Source organism: Schistocerca piceifrons, chromosome 2 (genome assembly GCF_021461385.2).
Source record: "Schistocerca piceifrons isolate TAMUIC-IGC-003096 chromosome 2, iqSchPice1.1, whole genome shotgun sequence".
Lineage (NCBI taxonomy): Eukaryota > Metazoa > Arthropoda > Insecta > Orthoptera > Acrididae > Schistocerca > Schistocerca piceifrons.
Genome location: NC_060139.1, coordinates 719,929,564 through 719,954,616, shown reverse-complemented (window position 1 = coordinate 719,954,616; position 25,053 = coordinate 719,929,564). Strand labels below are relative to the sequence as shown.

Below are 25,053 nucleotides of genomic sequence, written 5' to 3'. Positions count from 1 at the left end.
CTGGTTTGGGATATAAAGGGACCAAACTGCAGGGTCATCAGTCCCTTTTTCCTGATGCAAGCAAGGCTCAAGGTACAGAAACACCTAACACCACACCTAAAAAGAAAATGAATGGAATGAACAAAAAACGGGAAAAACATACACCACAAGGAAAAGTAGAAGAAGGCATTAAAGCCATAGAGCATATGGTCTGAGCTGGCTGATCACAATAATAAAAAGAGGATGACCCAGCCATTCTGCAACACATTAAAATGTCCGTCCCAAGAACACAAGGCGAGATGAACACATGCACTGAAAAGACAACCACCAAGACAAACAAGTGCAAAGAAAGTGCGACAGAGTTAAAATGGAGGGAGGGTGGCGACCTTGGAGAGAAGGCTAAATGCTCACCCTTAGATGGAACGATAAAAACCCACTCACGAATAAAACATGAAACTAACTCTGCTGTTGAGGCATTGTCGCCCAACACTGAAGGCAGGCTGCTGGGAACATTAAAAGTCCACCGCAGAGTGGCTAAAAGTGGGCAGTCCAGCAAGATGAGGATGACAGTCAAATGTGAGCCACAGTGACACCAAGGTGGGTCCTCGCGACAGAGGAGGTAGCCATGTGTTAGCCACGTATGATCAATGCAGAGCCAGGAGAGAACCACAGAGTCCCAAGACACCTGCATGGAGGTATTCCACACATTCGTAGTCTCGTTAAGGGCACGCAGTTTGTTGTGAGTACTGAGATTATGCCATCCCGTATCCCAAAGCTGAAAAACCTTGCAGTGTAATAATGATCGCAGGTCAGTTACAGGGATACCGATCTCCAGAAGCAGTTTCCACGTAGCCTGTTTGGCCAGCCTGTCGGCAAGTTCATTTCCCAGGATTCCAACATGGCCTGGTGTCCACACAAACACCACAGAACAACTGGACCATTCCTGGGCATAGATGCACTCCTGGATGGTTGCTACCAAAGGATGGCAGGGGTAGCACTGGTTGATAGCTTGTAGGCTGCTCAAGGAGTCAGTGCAGAGAAGAAAGGACTCACCAAGGCATGAGCGGATGCACTCAACAACATGAGAAATGGCCGCCAGCTCCGCAGTGAAAACGCTGCAGCCATCTGGCAAGGAATACTGTTCAATATGTCCTCCATGAACGTACGCGAAGCCAAAGTGACCATCAGCCATAGAGGTGTCGGTGTAAACCACTTCATGGTCCTGGTACATGTCACGAATTGAGAGGAAGTGACAGCAGAGTGTTGCGGGGTTAACTGAGTCCTTAGGACCATGTGAAAGGTCCAGGCGAAGCTTCGGCCTAGGTGTAGGAGGTGTTCGTGAATGGACCTTGAGTATAGGTGGTAAAGGCAAGGACTCCACACAGAAGAGATCGGACGTGAACCTCAATCTTAAGCCCTGACCTGGGAGATGAACCGCCGTGAATGGGAAAAGGAGACGGTCATTCGGATGCTCAGGAGAACTACGGATGTGTGCAACGTAACTGGTGAGCAGTTGTGCACACCTAACCTTCAATGGAGGGACTCCGGTCTCCACCAGGGCGCTTGTCACCTGACTTGTCCTAAAAGCTCCTGTTGCCAGTCGAATGTCACAGTGGTGCACTGGGTCGAGTAAACACAATATTGAGATTCCCATAGTCAAGGCAGGATTGAACAAGGGCTGTGTAGCTGCAGCAGCGTAGAGTGATCTGCACCTCAGTTGGTGTTGCTGAGGCAGCGGAGGGCACTGAGGTGCTACCAGCACTTCCGCTTCAGCTCATGAAGATGAGGAAGCCACGTCAACTGGGCGCCGAAAACCAGTCCTAAGAATCAATATGTCTCCATTACAGTGAGTGGATCATCATTAGGGTAAAGTTCTGGTTCCAGACGAATCGTATGACTCCGACAGAAGTGCATGACATACGACTTCACAGCTGAAAACTGGAAGCCGTGGGCTAGAGCCCATGACTGCGCTTTGTGGATGGCTCCCTCTAGGTGCCACTCAGCAACACCAGTACTGGAGGAGCAGTATGAAATTTGGAAGTCATCTGCTTATAGAGAAGGTGAGACCGAAGGCCTGGCAGTTGCTGCTGGACCTTTAATGGCCACTAAAAATACAGATAAACTCAATACAGAGCCCTATGGGACCCCATTCTCCTGGATATGTGGGGAACTATGGGAGGCACTGACTTGCCATGGAAAGTATAGAGTGATAGGAAATTTTGGATAAAAATTGGGAGCGGGCCCCGGAGACCCCACTCATATAATGTGGCAAGGATGTGATGTCGCCAGGTTCTGTCGTAAGCATTTCGTAAATAAAAAAAGACAGTAACCAGGTGTTGGTATCTGGAAAAGGCTGTTCAGATGGCAGACTCAAGAGAAACTAGATTATCAATGGTAGAGCGACCCTGGTGCAAACCACCCTGGCATGGAGCCAGTATGACATGTTACTCCATGACCCAACACAATCGCCGACTTACCATACGTTCTAACAGCTTACAAAGAACATTGGTGAGACTAATGGGCTGATAGCTATCCATATCAAGCGGGTTTTTACCAGGTTTGAGCACTGGAATGATGATGCTCTCCTGCAATTGCAATGGAAAGATATGTTGCTTGTAGTCAGACAAGAGATGTTTGATCATCTGACTGTGGATCCGATCAGGCCCAGGAGCTGTGTCAGGGCAATGCGCAAGGACACTGAAGAGCTCCCACTCTGTAAATGGAGCATTATAGCGTTCATTCTGACATTCAGTGGACGAGAGGGCTTTCCTTTCCATCTGCCGTTTGACAGTGCAAAATGCTGGGGGATAATTCTCTGACATGGAGGCTCGAGCATAGTGCTCAGCTAAGTGCTTGGCAATTGTGTTTGCATTGGTAGATAACACACCATTGATGTTAAGGCCAGCAACACCTGTCGGGGTCTGGTACCCACAAACACGTCTGATCTTCATCCAGACTTGGGAAGGTGACGTATGGCATCCAATGGTCGAGACGTACCTCTCCCAACATGTCTTTTTATAAGCTTGTGAATGTGGGCACAGAGCCATTTAAAAGTTATTAGGTGCTCTAGGGAAGGATGCCGCTTATGTTGCTGTAGAGCTTGTCTATGCTCTTTAATGGCCTCAGCGATTTCTGGCAACCACCAAGGTACTGACTTTCGCCAGGAGCATCCTATAGAACAAGGGATCGTGTTTTCCGCCGTTGAAACGATCATTCTAGTGACCTGTTCAACTACCACATCTATGGTACCCTGTGAGGGAGATTCAACAGTGACAGCAGAGGTGAAAGCTTGGGAGACGTCCACGTGAATGGTGCTGGGGGAATGACAGGAAGATGGGAAAGTGGTCACTACCACACAAGTCATTGTGGGCTCTCCAGTTGACAGTTGGGAGAAGTACTGGGTTGCAGAGGGATAAATCAATGGCCAAGTAAGTGTCATGAACCACACTGAAATGTGTGGAGGCCCTACTATTTAAGAGGCAGAGGTCGACTTGGGACAGGAGGCAAGTTACGCCTCAGGGTCACCTGCTGCCACCGGTTGAGGATTTGTATCCATTCCTATTGTAAAAGGCATCACTGAGATGCAGGTCCTCAGGGGATGCTGAGATCTCCACCTCATTCGCAGGTGCATAATTAGTAGGGAGTGGTGGTGTTGGAGCCACTGAGATGTCCTTTTTCTTAGCAGACTTCTTTGTTTGCTTCCCATCTCGCTTCTCTTTAGGGGCTTGCTGGGAGGACTTCTCTGAAGTAGCTTCAGGCATGGAGGAAGACCATGAAGCTCTTCATCCAGCAGCTTTTGGCTCCTTTAGCCAATGGCGAGTGTCCAGTATGGCATTAGTGGATACCTTGGGAGAGAGGGTCCCAAGGGACCCCTTCCACATGAGAGGAGCCAGAGGAGGCTGTCACTTCTCTGACTGGGGGGAGGGGACCAATGTCCCCTGCGTTGGGGGAGGCCTTGCACCCGAAGTAGGTACTTTGGGAGCAATGGAAGGGGATTTTCTCCCGTACCACCAAGGAGGTAGATGTATTCAGGAAGCCCGGAGGACCCACTGTTCGTGGTACAGAGTGTGGTATGACTAGTAATTGTGATGACAATGGTAATGTAGCTGCAGTGTACAAGGACATCAAACGAATGGGGTGTAATCATTCAAATTTACATTTAGCCTCTTGGTAAGGCAACCGCTCCTTTAGAAGTCTGGTGAGCAGAGGGAGTGCTGCTCTCTGCAGTTGATACAAGTAGGAGGAGGTGCACAGGAAGTATCTGGATGCAGTGGACATCCACAGTCTTGACATGTAGCGTTGGAAGCACAGCGGGAAGACGTGCACGAATTTCCAGCACTTAAATCACCGCATAGGAGGAGGGGCGTATGGTTTAACGTCACAGCGGTGAACCATCACCTTGTCCTTTTCAGGCAATGAATCCCCTCAAAGGCCAAGATGAAGGCACCAGTAGTAACCCTGTTGTCTTTAGGTCCCCTGTAAACGCGCTGGATGAAATTAACACCCTGCCATTCTAGATTGGTGTGTAGCTTGTTGTCGGACTGCAAGAAGAGGTTGCGATGTAAAATAATCACCTAGACCGTGTTGAGGCTTTTATGGGGAGTGACTGAAATAGGAATATCACAAGCGAGTAACGCCCAGGACTGGGCTGGGGATACTGTCTGAATCAAGACTGCATTGCTTCTCATCTTTGACAGCACTGTCACTTCCCCAGACTTACCCTCAAGATGTTTGACATAAAACTGAGGCTCCATAGATAGAAAGGAGTCCCCGTCCATTCTGCTACAGACTAAATACCGAGGCGAATATGGCTCACTTCTTTCTGTAGCCCTATGTTCCTCCCATGGTGTAGCGAGGCAGGGAACGATTTAAGGTCGTATCTGTCAGCATTGTACTCAATCTTGCCCTTCTTAGACTGCTGGCACTGTACGGTCACCAGCAAGAGATGATTTAGTCTGCTTCATTGCAGGTCATTCGCCCTGATGCCACCCACTCTGACCAGGGACTCTCCCCACGGGCACCACCCAGCTACAGCAAAGGCCACCTGGCATGATGGCCATTGCTGGGAGTCCTGATGCCCCAGGGAGACAGGCGTCTATTCCTCAGTATATGTCGGGAGTTTACAGCTCAGGCATCAGCAGTGCGACCTCTATGTTGTCAGGGGGCTACCATCAAACGGGTACGTGACGGCCCCACCACAACAGGCTGGCTACCGTGCTGGATATTGGGCACAGAGAAATCCAGTACTGTCATGGGGGAAAAATAGGACAGGAGACAACAGAAGAAGATGACATACCCCAGAAAGTGTCCTCACCCAAACATCAAAATTGCAGAAAGCCATGAAAAGAGGTTCAGGGGACTGCATCCAAGGGCACTATGGATAACTCGTGCACCACATAATGTGTCCTTCCCTGTATGGCCTGCACTTCTGTAGAATTTGAAATGTGGCAGGTCAAACCATAAAATGGGACATGAACTTATAGGGCCAAAAAGTGTGAGACTCCTTTTAGTCACCTCTTACGACAGGCAGGGATACCTCAGGCCTATTCTAACCCCTGGACCTGCAGGGGGAGAATCTCAGCCTTTGTACACATTTTCATTTGTCGCTTCAGTCTGCATATACACATTATAGATGTTTGAGACTTGAAAATGTCTCTGGACTGTATAGTTTCATGCATTATACTTTGGTCTAGACTAAATATAAGTTCAGCCAAAAAGCTATCATTCCTCAAACGAAAACGGTGCTAGCCCTATCATCACCCCTATCAGCATTTATTGAATGACTGTTGAATCTCTTTGTCAAATCCGTGACAATTACTACAAATCCAAATCACAAAACAATGCACTTGCCACTACATACCTAATACAGTGGACAAGTTTATAAACATGGAAATTCAACAGTAGAGAGTGCCACCACATAATACCAAATGCCCCCTGTAAATACACAGCCCAGCCACGTTGTCACATAATGCATCATCATGTCACAGGTCAAACCTGAGACCCAGGGAGCAAGGTGAGCCATTACATATGATATCTATTACAAATTGTTGAAAAATATACAGACAAAGGAACCAAGCGCAGGCATATCAGACACATCCAGGAGAATAGTGGAACAGGCTTACAAATGGTCCTCAGTTAACAGCTAAACACTTATTCATACAAACACTCAAATTGTGCAGTTGCTTACATGTACCAGTAGTAGACATCAATGAGCAAGTACTATATGGAATTCCTTGAGTGAAATTCCTAGGCATTCACATGAAGAACAAACTTAGGTGACACAAGCCCACAGATAAGTCAACAAAAAAGTTCAGTTTTACCACCTTCACATATGTAATTCTCTCTCACGTTGTTGATCCGCTTCTGTAATTGCTAGTATCTTTTTGCTCCACTTTCAGTTCACAATAAAAGCAGTGCAGGATATTGTTTTATCTATCTAGGAGGAATATGAATGAAAGCAAGTTACATGCACCACACTGGTTGATCTAACAAAGGCCTCTGACAATATCACATAATATTTTTGTAATTAAACTTAAGCACTAAAGAATAACAGACAAACAACTTGTGTTATTAATAGCTTATTTTTGCAATAGGACACAAATGATTCTAACTGACTCAAAAATAAAATGTCATAAAAGCTGTAACTCAGCAATCAGTGATCAGATGTATCTGTTAATTTTTTGTGTTAATGATCTACGTAGCTTGCTACCTTTCAAAGTAGTAATGTCTGCTGATGAAACATTTATCACATACTATAACAAGACAAACGTTATGGAACAAATGAACGAACTTGGGACGGAGAAGGCACCTTTATGGTCTCAAGTGAATGAATTAACATTAAATAAGAGTTAACCTGGGAAAATAGTATTTTCCTTAAAAGTTGCAGATAATGACTATAATGGAAAAACTGACAAATTACTGGTATTGACCTTGACACTAAAGTGAAATGGAATGCTCACACACAAAACTTATGCAATCAACTATCCTGTGTATTGTACCTCATTAGAAAACCAAAAAACTTGTGTTAGTGGAAAATAGTTGCTCCTTGCGTACTGAGTCCTTTTCAACACACATCTAAACTATGATACAATGTTGTGGAGTAATTCTTCTGGAGCCACATGACGAGTTTTTCTTTGGCAGAAAGAAAGCCATCCATTGTAAATGGTCTAAGAGTCAACACTCTCTTCAAAAGGTGCTTAATTGTAAACAAAATATTAGGTGTCTTGAGTAAATATATTTTTCACACCCTTATGACACCAATATCATTAGGATGAACACAATACAAGATTTGATATCCATTTATTCATACAGAGGGAAGTTTGCAGTATTGAGCATTTGCTTTGACCTCTGACATAATTGTGTTATGTTGTGCACATAGTTGCACAGCATATTTGAAATGGATTATGTTTGCAGAGGGTGTTTTGGAGTACGTGGTAGCATTCTAGGGTGGGATGTTTTTAAATTGTTTGCGAGTGATGTTAGTAATCATTAGACTCTGTGAGAATAATATTGAATGACTTTGTAGCAGTTTTTTAGTGGGTTATTTTTATGTTGGTAATTATGGGTAGTTATTACATTTGAAATCATTAGCGCGGTGCATTTTTTATGGTTGGGTATTTCATTTTATGTTTCTTTTTTGTTAGCTATGGATATGACAACAAAGTTCATGAGTAGGTCCCTGCACACCACAGTGAGGATGACAAGTTGACCGCAGTTAAATTCCCACAGTTATTGGATTTAACTGCCGAGTATGTGAAGTGTTATGTTTGTGGATAGGGTATGAGGTTGACCAAAGCTGCTGCATCTCAGATTAGAGACCTGTATCTGTGGCATTGTCAGCAGGACAACATATGGCATCCTGTCCAGAGCGATTCGCGATTTGGAAAGTCTAGGACGGTGGTTCAAGAAATTGTGTTTATGAGACATTATTTCTGATATCGCTAGATTTGTGTGTCGGCTGACTTGGTAGGAAAGTGTGATTTTATTTATTTATTTAGTTATTTTTTGTGTGGTATGTATGCTATGTTTGTTTGTGAGAATGACTGTGTGTTTCTTGTATATCAAAACTATTGTTAATGCAATTTTTAAGATTTTTTTTTTTGGGTTGTGCTCTTGATAATTACATTGGCTTGTGATCGTTAGGTATCAGAGTTTGTTTTGCCTCCATACGTGAGGTTAGGTTTTCAACATTAGTTACGTGAAAGAGTTCTTGTTTTTGTGGTTCTGCAGACTTCATTTGATGTAGCAATAGAGATCACATGGAGTGTTAGATATCAAATTTTTCAAGTTGTGTGTGGTTTTATGGATTCTGTTTCACCTATGCAGGTCAAATGAAATTTCTGGTATTGGGTTGTGGAGTTATGCATGAATTCATACATCCTGCACTTTGTTTGAGAAATATAGGTCAAGGGAATTTTCTGATACTGTAGCAGCTTTTTTTTCCTTTTTCTTTATTTGTTGTTTTTTTATTCCCGAGGGTTTCATTTGCTTGATTTTTGGATTAGTTCTTGTTTTGGTGTGCCTTCATCATTAGGATTGTCATATACTTAATCTGTCACTGATCAAAACCTTACAATTCCTGCCTTTGTTCCATTAGTTTCATTGTGTTTCTGTTGTTAAATATTTACCACATTATTTGTGTCTTTTTGCATATGCGACATCATAGCGCAGGGAGGGGGAAGGATAGTATGGTGGGAGTGGCAGACAGTTGGGTGGTTGTTGTGGGGGAGGAGACCAGACAGCGAGGTCATCGGTCTCATCGAATAGGGAAGGACAGGGAAGGAAGTTGGCCGTGTCCTTTCAAAGGAACCATCCCGGCATTTGCCTGGAACGATTTAGGGAAATCACAGAAAACCTAAATCAGGATGGCCGGATGGGGGATTGGTGGCACACAGTGAAGTGTTGCAGTTTAGACGGAGGGCAGGGGTGAAGGTTACGAGGAGGGAGGGGGAGGAGGTAAGTAGTGGAAAGGAGCAAAATAAAAAGAAATTAAAAGACTGAGTGTGGCAGTGAAATGACGGCTGTGTAGTGCTGGAATGGGAACAGGGAGGGGGCTGGATGGGTGAGGACAGTGACTAACGAAGTTTGAGGCCAGGAGGGTTACAGGAACATAAGAAGTATTGCAGGGAAAGTTCCCACCTGCGCATTTCAGAAAAACTGGTGTTGGTGGGAAGGATCCATATGGCACAGGCTGTGAAGCAGTCACTGAGATGAGGGATATCATGTTTGGCAACGTGTTCAGCAACAGGGTGGTCCACTTGTTTTTTGGCTACAGTTTGTCGGTGGCCATTCATGCAGACAGACAGCTTGTTGGTTGTCATGCCTACATAGAATGCAGCACAATGGTTGCAGCTTAGCTTGTAAATCACACGGCTGGTTTCACAGGTAGCTCTGCCTTTGATGGGGACTGGAGTAGATGGTGGTAGGAGGATGTATGGGACAGGTCTTGCATCTACGTCTATTACAGGGGTATGAGCCATGAGGTAAGGGTTTGGGAGCAGGGGTTGTGTAAGGATGTTGAGTATATTGTGAAGGTTCAGTGGACAGCGGAATACTACTGTAGGAGGGGTGGGAAGGATAGTGGGCAGGACATTTCTCATTTCAGGGCACGACGAGAGGTAATCAAAACCCTGGCGGAAAATGTAATTCAGTTGCTCCAGTCCTGGATTGTACTGAGTTATGAGGGAAATGCTCCTCTGTAGCCGCTCTGTGGGACTTTGGGAGGTGGTGGGAGACTGGAAAGATAAGGCACGGGAAATTTGTTCTTGTACAAGGATGGGAAGATAATTACAGTCCGTGAAGGCATCAGTAAGACTCTCGGTATATTTTGAGAGGGACTGCTCATCACTGCAGATGCGACAACCATGGGTGGCTAGGCTGTACGGAAGGGACTTCTTGGTATGGTATGGGTGGCAGCTGTCGAAGTGGAGGCGGTGTTGGTGGTTAGTAGGTTTCATATGGACAGAGGTACTGATGCAGCCATCTCTGAGGTGAAGGTCAACATCTACGAAGATGGCTTGTTGGGTTGAGTAGGACCAGGTGAAGCAAATGGAGGAGAAGTTGTTGAGGTTCTGGAGGAATGTGAATAAGGTGTCCTCACCTTCAATCCAGATAGCAAAGTTGCCATCACTGAATCTGAACAAGGTAAGGGGTTTAGTATTCTGGGTTTTTCGGAAGGATTTCTCTAGATAGCCCGTGAGTAGGTTGGCATAGGATGGTGCCATGCGGGTGCCCATAGCCGTACTGCAGATTTGTTTGTAGGTAATGCCTTCAAAGGAGAAGTGATTGTGGGTGAGGATATAGTTGGTCATGGGGACTAGGAAGGAGGTGGTTGGTTTGGAATCCACAGGGCATCTGGAAAGTTAGTCTTCGATTGCAGTAAGGCCATGGGCATTAGGAATGTTAGTGTACAGGGAGGTGGCATCAATAGTGACGAGCAGGGCACCATGTGGTAAAGGGACAGGAACTGTGGAGAGTCGATGGAGGAAATGGTTGGTATCTTTTATATAGGAGGATAGGTTCGGGGTAATAGGTTGAAGGTGTTGGTCTACAAGATCAGAGATTCTCTCAGTGGGGGCACAGTAACTGGTCACAATGGGGCGTCCTGGGTGGTTGGGTTTATGGACTTTAGGAAGCATGTAGAAGGTGGGAGTGAGGGGGGTGGTAGAGGTAAGTAGAGAGATGGACTCTGGGGAGAGAGTCTGTGATGGGCCTAAGGATTTGAGTAGTGACTGGAGATCCTGCTGGATTACTGGAATGGGATCACTGTGGTATGGTTTGTAGGTGGAAGTATCTGACACCTGCCGGAGTTCTTCTGCCACATAATCCTTGCGGATCAAAACAACGGTGGTGGAGCCTTTGACAGCAGGTAGGATTATAAGGTCGGGATCAGTTTTTAGATGTTGAGGCAAAGTTCGAGATTAAGAAATTCTGGAAAGTTAACAGGTGGTGGTTTGGAGGCAGTGCAGGTGGATCACGGTTGAATGGAGGAGTGAACTGAGTTAGGCAAGGTTCAATATTGGTCTTTGGTTGAGTCTGATTGGTTGGGTAGGTGGCAAAAATTTTTTCCCACCGTAGGGACCAGGAGAAGGAGAGAAGGTCTTTAACTAGGCCTGCATCGTTGAATTTGGGAGTGGGGCAAAAGGTGAGGCCTTTGGAAAGGACTGATATTTCTGTGAGACTAAGGTTTCTGGAGGAAAGGTTCATAACTGTGGGTCTGTTTAGGTTCTGGGTTCTGTGTGGTGGTGGGAGGGAGTTTTGGATGGTGGGGTAAGTGTAGTAGGTCTACGAGACGGTTTGTTGATATGAGGGGGTGTGGGGAAGGTTTGGAGGTGGTTGTAGAAGTGGTGGACAGTAGTGAGTACGATGGAGGGCTTTTTGATGTGGCGTTGTGCATGTTGCTCAAGTTGTTGCAGGGAAAATGTTTCAATGCATGTTATGGGTTCCAGGTTGGTTGGTTGGTTGGTTGGTTGGTTGGTTGTTTCGGGGAAGGAGACCAGACAGCGAGGTCATCGGTCTCATCGGATTAGGGAAGGATGGGGAAGGAAGTCGGCCGTGCCTTTTGAAAGGAACTATCCCGGTATTTGCCTGGAGCAATTTAGGGAAATCACGGAAAACCTAAATCAGGATGGCCGGACGCGGGATTAAACCGTCGTCCTCCCGAATGCAAGTCCAGTGTCCAACCACTGTGCCACCTCGCTCGGTATGGGTTCCAGGAATTTGGGATTACATAGCAGGAGAATTTTGCAGATGGAGAGAAGGTACTGCAAGGAGGATTGGGCATGGTTGATATGGTTTTGCAGACTGTTGTTGAGAGCTAAGGATTGGTGGAATCTGAACAGGTGGAGGTCATTGTGGAAGGAGGGGTGGCAACCAGGGATGGGTAATTTTCTTATTTATATAAATGATATGCCCTCTCATATTACGGATAACTCTAAAATATTTCTGTTTGCTGATGACACTAGATTGGTAGTAAAGGCTGTTGTGTGCAATATTGGCTCGGTTACAAATAGTGCAGTTCATGAGCTAAGTTCAAAGCTTGTAGAAAATAAACTAACACTAAATCACAGTAAGACTCAGTTTTTGCAGTTTCTAACACACAATTCAACAAAACCTGACATTTTAATTTCACAGAATGGGCATATGATTAGTGAAACTGAACAGTTCAAATTTCCAGGTATTCATATAGATAGTAAACTGTTGTGGAAAGACCATGTTCAGGATCTTGTTCAAAAACTTAATGCTGCTGAGTGATTGTTCTACACAAAAATTAGTCTACTTGGCTTATTTTCATTGGCTTATGTCATATGGTGTTATATTCTGGGATAACTCTTCCCATTCTAAAAGGATATTTTTGAATCAGAAACGGGCAGTTCGGCCATTAAGTGACAAGTCCACTAACCTCTTGTCGACCCCTGTTCACAAGTCTGGGTATCTTGACATTGGCCTCTCAATATATATATTCCTTACTGTCATTTCTTGTTAACAATAGTAGCTTATTCCCAAGAATAAGCAGGTTTTACTCAGTTAATACTCGACAGAAATCAAACCTGCATTTGAATCAGATTTCCTTAACTCTTGTGCAGCAAGGTGTGCAGTATACTGCTGCATCCATTTTGAATAAGCTATCACTTGAATTCAAAAATCTTAGCAATAATCCACGCACTTTCAAATCAAAACTGAAGAGTTTCCTAGTGGGTCACTCCTCCTATTCTGTCGAGGAGTTCCTTGAAAAAGTAAGCTGATTCTTGTTGTATTGTTGATTGTGTTTACTTAAACTTATGGATTGACTTTTTGGGTTCATGAACATTTTATTTTTATCTGTTATACTTTTATGTTGTAATTTCATGTACGGACACATTCAATGACCTTGGAGATTTGCTCCTCGATGACTAAATAAAATAAAAATACAAATAAACTTTCTGCATACGGGAAAATCATTTATTAAAGTGAGGTGAGAGAATTGAAAATTAGTATGCTTAGATAAAGTCAACAGAATCCTGACTGAATGGAGGAGGAGATAAGTGTCAAGCATCTAGTTGACAATGAGGTCATAAGAGACAGCTGGCTGAAAGAAACAGCTCTCTACAGTGATTATGAATTTATCTGTAGACAAGCAACTTCCATCCCTGCTATTCTTAAAGCTGTTTATATACAAATTACGGATAGTGCAACTAAATTTAGCCTATGTGTAATTGAAAAGTGTCTTTGCTTGTATAAGTAGGTAATTATGTGCTTATGTACTGGCCAACACAACTTGTATTTAAAAAGGTAAAACATCTCACATGTATGTAACTGTGGATGATGCCCTATGCAACTTAAAAGCTGTCCATGAGCTAATCAATAAATAAGCAAATAAAAGTTGTTAACCAAAAATTTTGCAGTATGCTTGGCAGATACCTTGGATTTTTATATTCATTTGCCAATATCTTTAGTTTCTTACACTATCTATGGTTAATAATACCTGTTTAATCAACTTGACCTCTGAAATTCGTAATTAATATTACACAACAAATAATGTCCATGTAGCCTGTGTGTTACATTTCAGAATGTAGTCTTGTTTTCTTATTTGAAACTTATTAACTGGCTGCTAGAATCTTCATACAGGAAGTTGGACAGCCCCAGAAATTAAACTAAAAGACTACCTTACTGGGAACTTTTATAATTTATCAGAATATCTGCACACTGCACTGTAAATTCAAGATAGCATTAAGGTTCTTATAAAGCAAGTTTTAATTTCTACAGACTTACAAAAATTTTTGTAGTATTGGACAGAAATATCACATGAACAATCTAATAGTAAGAGCTATTGCCTTTCATCTGAATAAGCTGCTTATAAAATTGTCACTGCAAGCAGATTAGTAATATCAAGGCTTCTTGTTAGTATAAGGGGCTGTATCTGCAGGTTAATGTAAAACATCACTTATGTTATAGCCCATAAGGTATGGTGACATTTATGGAACACGATGTGGAAATGAATAACATGACCGAAAGGGCACTTTCTGCGGCAGCAAAGGCAATTCTTCATGAAACAGAAACGAAGAAGTGTCATACATACCAGCAAATAAGATCACATGGAAGGAAGGACGTAATAGGTTTGATAAGACTGTACGTACTTGTATAGCCATTAACGTATATGGAAACACCTCTGAATATATCGCTTGTTGTCCCTTTTAACTTCTTCGATTCATCCTTGAACTGCTCAAGAAGCTTCGACTTTTTTGCTTCCATATATCCGCCCTGAAATATTATTTTGTGCTGTGCGAACTTTTCATTACAATTACACAAGGTAATTACAACACAATGACGAAATATGGAAAGAAATACAATAATTCAGAACAGACCCAACTGGCAAATCCATTATCTTCAACAGGCCTCTTTTTCTTGATCATTGCTGGTATTCTCTCTAAGAAGCACGTTTACCACAATTTCACTGTGTTTACATCACATCTCTCATCTCAATACTTCACACTTAACAGAATTACCGCGCTTGTCAAAGATATTCATATTTCCACAGATAAAATAGTTTTGCTGAGAAGTTCTTGGATCAGTGCAAGCAATTTGTAAATAATCACTGTGCGTAGTTTGGTTACGGACAGCGAAGTACGTGGGATATGATGCTTGCAGGAGATGAAGGCTTGGCATTCGTGTTTGTATATTCGAGTGAAAGTTTGTTTAGAAAAGTGTAGCGTTTGATTGCTGGAGTAGTGAGTAATGTCATAGTGAATGAGGGCGGCTGTTAATTGTATATCTAGAATGACAGGACCCCCGAAGTGTAGATCTTCGATAGAAAGTAAATTTAGCTAGTAGAATGGATGATGAAGAAAGGCAAAGAAAAGTGGACATCGGAAGAGAGAAGGTCAGTTAAGAAGTAAAGTGCCGAAAATAACTGAAATCAGTGTCATTAAATTTACATTAAGTTATTGTGCTGTGACTAACACTTTAGAATTTATGGTACCGCAATACGTACAAATCATTCTCATTTAATTGTCGTACAGAAAATTCGTTTATAAATATTTGTCTATGTTTTCTGATATTCACTACTACACGTGAGCGTAAGAGATCCCATTACTATTCGTTTAATCAGTTGCAGGCAGCTTTAGTCTATGTACATCTGACGCCTGGGGAGGGTTGGGTTGTTTTGGGGAAGGAGACCAGACAGCGAGGTCATCGGTCTCATCGGATTAGGGAAGGATGGGGAAGGACGTCGGACGTGCCATTTGGAAGGAACCATCCCGGCATTTGCCTGGAGCGATTTAGGGAAATCTTGGAAAATCTAAATCAGGATGGCCGGACGCGGGATTGAACCGTTGTCCTCCCGAATGCGAGTCCAGTGTCTAACCACTGCGCCACCTCGCTCGGTGTACGCCTGGGGAGTTGTAATAATAGTAGATGCAGTAGTAGTAGTAGTAGTTTTATTATTTATCTGTTAATTACTTTTGCAGTGATATTGCACATTGATATTATGTTATTATAGTTTAAGGAAAAAAATAAAAATCATTGATATATCATTAAATTCTTATGGGTGTTGCTTGTCAAGAGTGGGCAAGGTAGCCTGTTGTGGCCTTATAGTAGAAACTTTGTTGACATTTCCCCGAAATCTAAAGCATGGTAGGGATTAGTCTCTATCCTCCTCAATACAAGGCTAGTTAGCTTGAGACAGTGCAACCTCAGTTGGTTTTTCTGTAGTGTACAACACTGTTGTGTTAATATGTTCTCGTGAGGAAACTATTTAATAATGTAAAATGCTAGTGCTACAATGTTAATTCATTGCTCAACACTAATAATGCACATTTAATAAACACAGATCTCATAATGTAAATCTCTAGTGGTACACTGTTCATTCAGTTCTCAACACCAATCACTGCATACTATAGGCTCCTACACACGCTATTAGCAGTCTTCAAGACTGTGGCAGTAACATTTGGCTTTATTTTCTGTACCAAAGGTTTCTAATTGCTTGCACAGTAAATAGTCGGCATCTTTCCACAATGTGTGAAGAGTTGAGCTCAGAAAGAGGATGAAATATTATTCATTGCAGAGTTCTGATTTAAGACTTATCAATGTATAGCAGAATTGTATTGTTAAATGAAAAATTGCATTGTTATTTACTTGTGTTTCATTTTTAACCAAACCCCTGCTCACTGTTACCCGAGTAGCCTAATTCTACCCTTTGTAGAATGTGTAACGTAACATGTGCTATTTAATTATTATTTATTTATTTATTTATTTTTTTAATCCGTCATACTTAACCTTCTTAGGCAGTTTATAACACAATATAGTATATCTTGTTTCATGGTCCTGGACAGTACTATCTGTGCGACAATTATCAATATTATTCTTGATGTGCTTAACAGAATGCACTCAGATGATGTAGTTAAAATCCTCAATGTTTTTTGGTACTGTTTCGTATTCTGGGGAAGATTCCAGTTCCACCTGTCTGCTTGTGTACCTGTCAAATAACTATGTTATATTGTGTGACTCAATGGCACAGTGCAAGTCTTTCTGCTTTCTGTTTGTGCACTTATTACAAGCCACATCATTGTTCCTGGTATCGATAAGTTCGACTGACTCTCTCTTACATCAACAAGGTAGCGGCAGATGTATCTGATGTGATCACCACAATCACAAGAACTGCTATTCCTCTTTCCGCAGGTTCCCCCTGTTGCCAGCCCATTGCATGGTGGACTAAATACATTGTAACAGCTATTCATGATTACATTGCTCCACGACCTCCACCACACATTTGTCAGCATAGCATATATAAGGGTCAGATTTCACAGCCAGCTCTCGCTGTCATTCACAGACACCATCATCACTTTTAAATGGCTGCATGCTAAGGCTCGCTATCTAATTAAAAACAGTTAGGAGGAATGCTAGAATCACTAGGTTTTCATGAGAATGACTAGTTCTTCATTCTTTCACCCTGCCCTCCCTCCCTCTCTTCACTCCTTCCCCATTGCCCCTTCCTTTCCCCTCTCTCAGCGTTCTGATTTGTGTGGACCTGGCTATCCATCTGGTTTCCTGTATTGGTTGCAATTTTGTTCCTTTTGCCTATTCTTTCATCCTTTTTTGGCGTTTAGGTCCCCACTTGAGATTTGACGTCCACTTCAAAATTTCCTGTTTTTAGTGTTAGCTATTGGGGGAAGACCTCCCTCCCTAGCATCTACATCTACAGTGTGGATTCCTCTCCCCCCCCCCCCCCCCCTCCTTACCCTCTCCTTTTTCCACTGTAACACCCTTCCACCTTCCACCCTGCTAGGTCACCAGCATGTGTAGCCAGTCCGTGTGGTGGGGGCTGTTATGTACCTAAATGGCTGAGCCCCCTCACAACACAGGGATCACGCTACTGACACCTGAGCTGTTCCCTCCCCTTTTATGCCAAGGAGTGCTTGCTTATCTTTTTGGAGCATCGGAAATCTTGGCAACGGCCACCATGCCAGATGGCCCACGCTGTGGCTGGGTGGCGCCCATGTGGAGAGCCCCTGGTCAGAGTGGGTGGTATCAGAGCAGAATCTTGGCGCATGAAGCATGTCAAGCTGCAAAAATCTGGCCGTTCTGAAATGGCCATATCTTCGAATGATGATGGATCATTGAATGCTGCTTCGTATGACCCGGCAACCTTCCCTTCCCTGGCTACACCAAGGGAGAATGCCCAGGCTCGCTGACTTGGGATGAAACACTTTCCCCGCTGCCTCATCTGTACCAAGATGGATGGGGATACATTCACTGCCCAAAAGCCATTGTTTTTTGTGTAGAATATCAAGGACAAGTGTAGTGAAGTGGAGTCTCTTAGATGTGGTCGGGCTCCCTGTTGATCAAAGCTTCTTCTGCCACCCAATCTGCAGTTCTTCGTGCCTGTGATCGCCTTGGCAATGTCCCAGTGTGTATTATGCCTCACCAATCTCTGAAGATAGTCCAGGGAGTGATTTTTTTGTAGGGACCTCATCCTGCAAACAGATGAGGAACTCTGGGCTAATCTGGAACAGCGTGGCGTTCATTTTGTTTGACATGTACAGAAGGGTCACAAAGACAACTGCACCGATACTGGTACCTTCATTCTGGTTTTCGAGGGGGATACCATCCCAGAGAAGTTCAAGATTACGTGCTACAGATGTGATGTTGAGCCATACATCCCTCCACCTATGCAGTGATTTTGGTATTTGTGTTTTGGGCATATTTCTTTCTGTTGTACAGAGGACCCTCTGTGTGGTAACTGGGCCACCCACTCCATGAAGGAAGCCCCTGTGTGTGTGTCAATTGTGCTGACTGCCAATCCCATCACTCTTCATATTGCCTGGCTTACAAGAGAGAAAAGAAATTCCAAGAATACAAGTCCCTGGATCACCTGCCGTATGCTGAGGTTGGCCTTAAGTATGATAGACTCCGTCCAGTGTTACTATCTTCAACTTTTGGCTCTGTTACTTCATTTCCTCCTACTACCTCTTCCTTACCCTAGCACTGTCTACCTCTCCCCGCTCCCTCGCCTGAGGTTCCCATGCCCTCCCGTTCGGGAGCAAACCCCTCCCTGGCTGAAGAAGTGTCCCCCTTCTTCAGCACCCACCTCCCCGATGTCTCTCAGGCCAGAAGACTCATACCATCACTGGTCCAGGAGATGCACCATCTGTGCACCACAAGGTCACCCGCTCTCTTTCGGATCCAGATCTTGCAGCAGCCTGTATTCCCACTGTGTCCTGCCCTCCTTCTCCTCTGAAAGAGAAGAAACATAAATCTCAAGACAAGCCCCCCCCCCCTCCTTGCTGGTCCACCTGGAGGTGCCATCTCCCCCCTCGCAACCTGAGTCTGACATCTTCATCTTATTTATGGAAGTCACCCCGTCCTTGTTGGTGATGAGTACTGAGTGAGTGACATGACATCCTCTCAGCTTCTTTTTGTCTAACCTGGGCTCTCGCCACACGATCATCCAGTGGAATTGCAATGGATACTATCATTAAATACTGGAAATGCAACGTATTGTCTCCTTCTTATCTTCGTTCGGTCTTGTTATTCAAGAAACTCATTTCCGTGATGACCACTGTCCAACATTTCATAGTTATTGAGCGTTCTGTTGTAACCGTGCTGGCCCGAAGGTAGCATCTGGTGTGGTCTGCACATTGGTTCCCTCCAATGTAATTAGTGACTGGATCCCCCTATGTACCAACTTGAAAGATATAGTTGTTTGAGTGCAAACGATTCGGGCAATAACCATTTGCAATGTCTACTTCCCTCCAGGTAGGCTGCTTCCTTATGTTGCACTGTCTACCTTAATTCAGTAACTCCTGCCCCTGTGTCTCCTACTTGAGGACTTCAGTAACCACCACCCACTGTAGGGGGAGTGTCACTTCAATGGGTAGAGGTATCCTAATTGACCAATTTATCACAGACCTCGATTTGTGTCTCCTCAGTGATGGTTCCCCTACCCACTTCAGTGCTGCTCATGGCACCTTCTCTGCTATCAATCTCGTGATCTCCTGACCTGCTCTCGTGGCTTCCCTACATTGGTAATCCCATGGTGACCTTTGTGACTGTCACCACTTTCCGGTGAGTCTATCGTTCCCCTGCTGCTACCAGGCAGACAGGCCCTCACATTGGGCAGACCGCGTTTCTGATTGACCTCTATGTATGTCTGCTGTACACTTTGACACCCCCCTCTCGAATTCCATTGATGTAGTCATGCAAGGCTTCTCTGCCACTGTTCTTTGTGCTGCTGCCACTGCTGTCCCCTTATCCTTAGGTCCTCCTCCTTGTTGATCGGTACCGTGGCAGACCAAGGATGTCACAGTTGCTTTTCAGGACTGCTGTTGGGCACTGAAGCAATTTAAGTGACACCCTCCACAGACCAACCTCCTTGCTTTTAAGCATGTCCATGCTTAGGTTCGTTAGCTTATTAAGCAGAGTAAAAAGGAATGCTGGGAGTGCTATGTTTCCTCCCTGAGGACATATGTCTGTTCATCGCAGATTGATCTAAGTGCCATAGCCTTCTGGGCTGCCAACGACAGTCAACTGTCCAGAGTCTTAACCTCCAAGGTGCTCTGTGCACTGATCCGTTGGTCCTCGCTGAACACCTCGCAAGACACTTTGCAACGCCATCAGCATCCTCTTCGTACTCTACCTTTCTCCAGCAGAAATTCATAGTTGAACAGACATCCCTCTGTTTCATCCACACCACACTGAGCTCTATAATGAACCCTCACTGAATGGAAATTGTTGCAGGCTTGTAGCTCTTCATGAGACAAGGCCCCAGGCCTGGATTCTGTCCACAACCAGATGATCCAACACTGTATTCAACTGCTTTTGGCTCACAGGTGCTTTTCTGTCACAATGGTGAGAGAGTATAGTTATCCCCACCCTTAAGACCGGGAAGAACCTAACGTCTCTAGACATCTACTGCCCCATTAGCATGACGAATGTACTTTGTAAACTGCTGAAAAGGATGCTCAGCTTCAGATTATGTTGGGTACTCAAATCTTGGGGTCTTTTGTCCCTTCATCATTGTGGCTTCTGGGCAGGATGATCTCCAACTGACCATTTACTCCAATTGGAACTGGCCATCTGACAGGCTTTTCATAACCACCAGCACCTTGTCGCAGTCTTCTTTGACCTACATAAGGCGTACAACATGGCTTCACACCATCGCATTTTAGTTGCCCTCCATGACTGGGGCTTCCGTGGTCCCCTTCCTATTTTTATCCGTGAGTTTTTATCTTACTGGCTCTTCCAGGTTTGAGTTGGCACTTTACTCAGCACCCCTCAGGAGAATGGTATCTCACAGGGTTGTGTGCTAAGTATCACACTCTTCCTCATAGCCATCAATGGGCTTGCGATGTCAATGATTTTTGCATGTGGGGCAGCTCCCACTCGGTAGCATCTGCTGAGCACCGGCTCCTAGGTGCCATCTGACAGGCCTCTGTGTGGGCCACCTCCCATGGCTTCCAGTTTTGTCCCTCCAAAACACAGGTTATGCATTTTTGTCGTTGACCCACAGCACACCCCGATCCAGAACTTTATTTAGGTGAACAGCTCCTTTTAGTTGTAGCACAGTCCCATTTCTTGGGCCCTATTTTTTTATCACAATCTGACATGGCTGCCCCCACATTCGCCACTTAAAGACTTCAAGTATGTGAAAGTTTAATGCTCTCTGCCTCCTGGCCCACACATATTGTGGTGCAGACCATACCACCCTTCTCCATCTATACCGTGCTCTGGTCTTATCCAGACTAGATTATGGTAGTGAGGTTTATTGCTCAGTGGCTCCTTCCACTTTGAAACTGCTTGTCCCTTTTCACCATGTGGGGTGCATCTGGCTGTTGGTGCCTTTTGCACTAGTCCCGTTGATAGTCTTCTCACAGATGGGGGGAATTCCCCCCCCCCCCCCCCTCCCCCTCTTTCTTACGCAATTGCCATTCGCCAATTCCCTGACCGTCCCGTGTACCCTGTGCTCTTTGCCCACGAGGGATGTCTCCCTCCTGACACCTGGCCAGGGGTGGGATTGCCATTTGGCCTATGTCTCACTTCCCTCTGTCAGGATCTCCATTTCCACTTACTGGAATGCACCCCGTGTTTTTACTACCATACCTCCACCCCTTGGATGGTCTATTGCAGGGTCTTAAGATCTCTGTTGCTCCTATGGTTTTCCAGTGTCTTGTATGTGCCATCCTTGCAGAGTTGCAGGCAGCCCTGCAGCCAGGCGACTAGCGCAAGTTTTGGTGTTCTCGTAAAGATAAGTTATTTTAGATTATAAAACATATAGATTAGTACTGATTACGTGGTAAATAAGTGTATTAGTGTGCCGTTTAAGTGTACCATTAAAGGTTTCACTTTTCTTTACGTAATATAGCAGAAAACGCGAAAAGACCGTACAGTCGTATTTTTTGTTTACGTTCTGCTGCAGCAAATCTATAGAATTTCGCTTAGTTGTTCCTTGCTCTCTCCAGCAATTTAACTTAGCTTACCTCTTCATTATTTAACTAGCATTTCCGGAAAGTAGCGTAAAGTTTAACTTGTTGTTTCAGAAACTTTGCACTTTTGTTTTTGTTTACACACAGTTGCGTATAGGCCAAATTTGTGTAACCATATTTTCGTGTTTATCTGTAATTTAACTGACTTATTCTTAATCAACTATTACGTTTATCATGAGTGAAAAGTGCTTGACTTGCCGTAGAATTGTTAGGTCGGGGCTTTGGTGTGATGGGTGCTGTAGTTTTTTCCATGTGGGTGACTGTAGTGGCGTGGGAATAGGGGAAGTAAATGAGACTCATCAGTGGTTTTGTAGGATTTGTAGTAGAGATAGGAAGATACTGGAACAGGAGGGGAAAATTGCTGCCCTTCAGGCTGAATTAGACAAGGCCAGGGGAGATCTTGACAGGTTAAGGAGGGAGAAGGGTAAAGAGAGGTGGGAAGTGGCAACAGGCAACAGGAGGAACAGGCCTAGAACTTTGTCTGACAGCTTTATGGTGAATGTGGAAAATAGATTTGACCTGTTGCTTCAGTTAGAAGCTGGTGAGCCTCAAGCAGTTGCAGGTGTAGACAGGGCACAACAAACTTTCAGCAGCAGATTGAAAAGTAAGAATGTAGGGAAATCAGAAAAGAGAAAGAAAGTGTTGTTGTTAGGTAGTTCCCATGGAAGAGGTGTTGGCCAACTCTTGCAGGATGAACTAGGATCAGAATACCAGGTCACCAATTTTTTTAAACCTAGTGCTGGTCTGGAGCAGGTGACAGAGGATTTAGGATCACTTTGCAAAGATTTCACTAAGGAAGACACCGTGGTTATAGTGGGTGGGGCAGGTAACAGTATTGACAGAAATCCTGGGTACAGTATAGAGTGTGACCTGGCGAAGATTGCATCAGCATCGAAGCATACTAGTGTTGAGTTTGTATCTGTTCTTGGGCACCATGACCGACCTCATTTGAACTCTTCTGTCAAGAGAGTTAATTTGGAGCTGGAACGGCTGCTCATGTCGGGTGCGGGGTCACACATTGGTGTGGTTCATGTTGATTCTCTCAGTAGGTGGGATTATACTAGGCATGGCCTTCACCTCAACAGGAAGGGGAAGGGTAAATTGGCTGGGGAAATAGCAGGAAAGTTAAAGGGGGGAGGCACTGTCATGAGTGGTAAAATACCAGTGGTTATAGGATTCAGAAAAGACCCTTTTTTAGGGTAGGGAGGACAGAAAGAAAGCAAATTTTAAGAGAGGTTAGAACTGAGACAAACCTTCAGTTTGAAAAAGAAATCAGAAAACATAATTCCAGCTTATTACATCAGCATAAACAGCCATTGGTTAAGAATTTTCAACTGTCAGCAGATATTTTAACTCCACCCAATTTTAACTCAGACAATGTGAAATGTCAGCTATCTTTATTGCATCAAAATATTCGAGGACTGAGAAATAAAATTAATGAATTAACTATATGCATAGATGAATTAGAGTCTTCAAACCCAGCTGACATAATCTGCCTCTCTGAACATCATGTGACCACTGGTATAGAACTTTTAAGTGTTACAGGGTTTAGGTTAGCATCTCACTTTTGTAGATCAGAAATGGAGAAAGGAGGAGTTGCCACATTCATCAGGAACTGTCATAAATTTAAGAACATAGACATTCATAAATTTTGCCTAGAACAGCATATGGAAGCATGTGCAACAGAATTAGATTTTCACAAAAAATCTTTCATAATATTAAGTGTATATCGAGCACCTGCAGGTAACTTTAATCTGTTTGTAAACCACCTTGAAGCTGTACTGGCCCATTTAATAACCAAAAACAAAGAAATAGTGGTTGCTGGTGATTTCAATGTAGATTTCCTTAAAGACTCTCCGAATAAGAACTTATTTGAGTTAGTAACACTATCATTCAACTTAATTCCCACAGTAAAGTTCCCCACTAGGATAGCCACTTGCTCACAAACAGCCATTGATAATATCTTTATAGAAAAGTCCAATGAACAAAATTATATTACAAAACCAATAGCCAATGGCCTCTCAGACCATGACATGCAGTTCCTTCTGTTAAATGTTAATACTGAACAGGATATAAAATCTGTTAAATCTGAGCTCAAGAGGGTAATCAGTAAGCCAAAAATTGATTATTTTAGGACACTCCTCAGAGACATTCACTGGACTGATGTTTACAGTGCTCATGGCATGAATGAAAAATATAACATTTTTGCTAATAAAGTGCTTACCTTATTTGAACACTGCTTTCCCCCAAAACTTACCAAGGTTAGAGGAAAATCTACAAAGAAGCCATGGATTACTCGAGGAATAAGGGTATCTTGTAAAACAAAAAGAAAACTGTATCTGTCAATCCGAAACATTTCCAATGTTGATGCTATAGCACATTATAAGAAATACTGCAAAATATTAAAGACTGTAATATGGATGTCAAAGCAAATATATTACAAGGAAAAGATAGTCATATCAGATAACAAAATAAAGACAATATGGGATATAGTGAAGGAGGAGACCGGTAGGACCAGACATGAAGAGGAACAAATAGCATTAAGAGTAAATGATACATTGGTGACAGATGTGTATAGTGTTGCAGAACTTTTTAACAAACATTTTATAACTGTTACTGAAAAGATGGGGTTGTCAGGTTCGGTAGATGCTGCTATGGATTACCTTAGACCAGACATTTCAAGTAATTTCCATAATATGAATTTGACCCTCACTACCCCAACAGAAATAATGTCCATCATAAAATCTTTAAAATCAAAAACATCTAGTGGGTATGATGAAATATCAACAAAGTTAATTAAAGAATGTGATTCTGAGCTAAGTAACATATTAAGCTATCTGTGTAACCAGTCGTTTATCAGTGGAATATTTCCTGAATGGCTGAAATATGCTGAAGTTAAGCCACTGTTTAAGAAGGGAGATAAAGAAATAGCATCAAATTTCCGTCCAATTTCACTGTTACCAGCATTCTCAAAAATTTTCGAAAAAGTAATGTACTGTCGTCTTTATAACCATCTTATCTCAAATAACATACTGTCAAAGTCACAGTTTGGATTTCTAAAAGGTTCTGATATTGAGAAGGCTATCTTCACTTACAGTGAAAATGTGCTTAATTCATT

The 25,053-nt window shown here is 43.5% G+C and overlaps 2 protein-coding genes across 2 annotated transcripts in view; one reads left to right on the top strand and one right to left on the bottom strand.

The window, feature by feature from the left end:
* Positions 1 to 14,463, bottom strand: part of LOC124776804 (DNA repair protein REV1) — a 137,466-nt gene extending 123,003 nt beyond the window's left edge. The window contains exons 1-2 of the mRNA XM_047251954.1: positions 14,322 to 14,463; positions 14,094 to 14,217 (exon numbers count right to left, since the gene is read on the bottom strand). Coding sequence (XP_047107910.1) covers positions 14,094 to 14,217; positions 14,322 to 14,369 — 172 coding nt within the window. The 5' untranslated portion in view covers positions 14,370 to 14,463. The remainder of the gene's footprint in view (positions 1 to 14,093; positions 14,218 to 14,321) is intronic.
* A 96-nt stretch (positions 14,464 to 14,559) lies between these two features.
* The window catches only part of LOC124775796 (A-kinase anchor protein 9-like), a 517,018-nt gene continuing 506,524 nt past the window's right edge, over positions 14,560 to 25,053 (top strand). Inside the window, exon 1 of the mRNA XM_047250627.1 lies at positions 14,560 to 14,836. Coding sequence (XP_047106583.1) covers positions 14,789 to 14,836 — 48 coding nt within the window. The 5' untranslated portion in view covers positions 14,560 to 14,788. The remainder of the gene's footprint in view (positions 14,837 to 25,053) is intronic.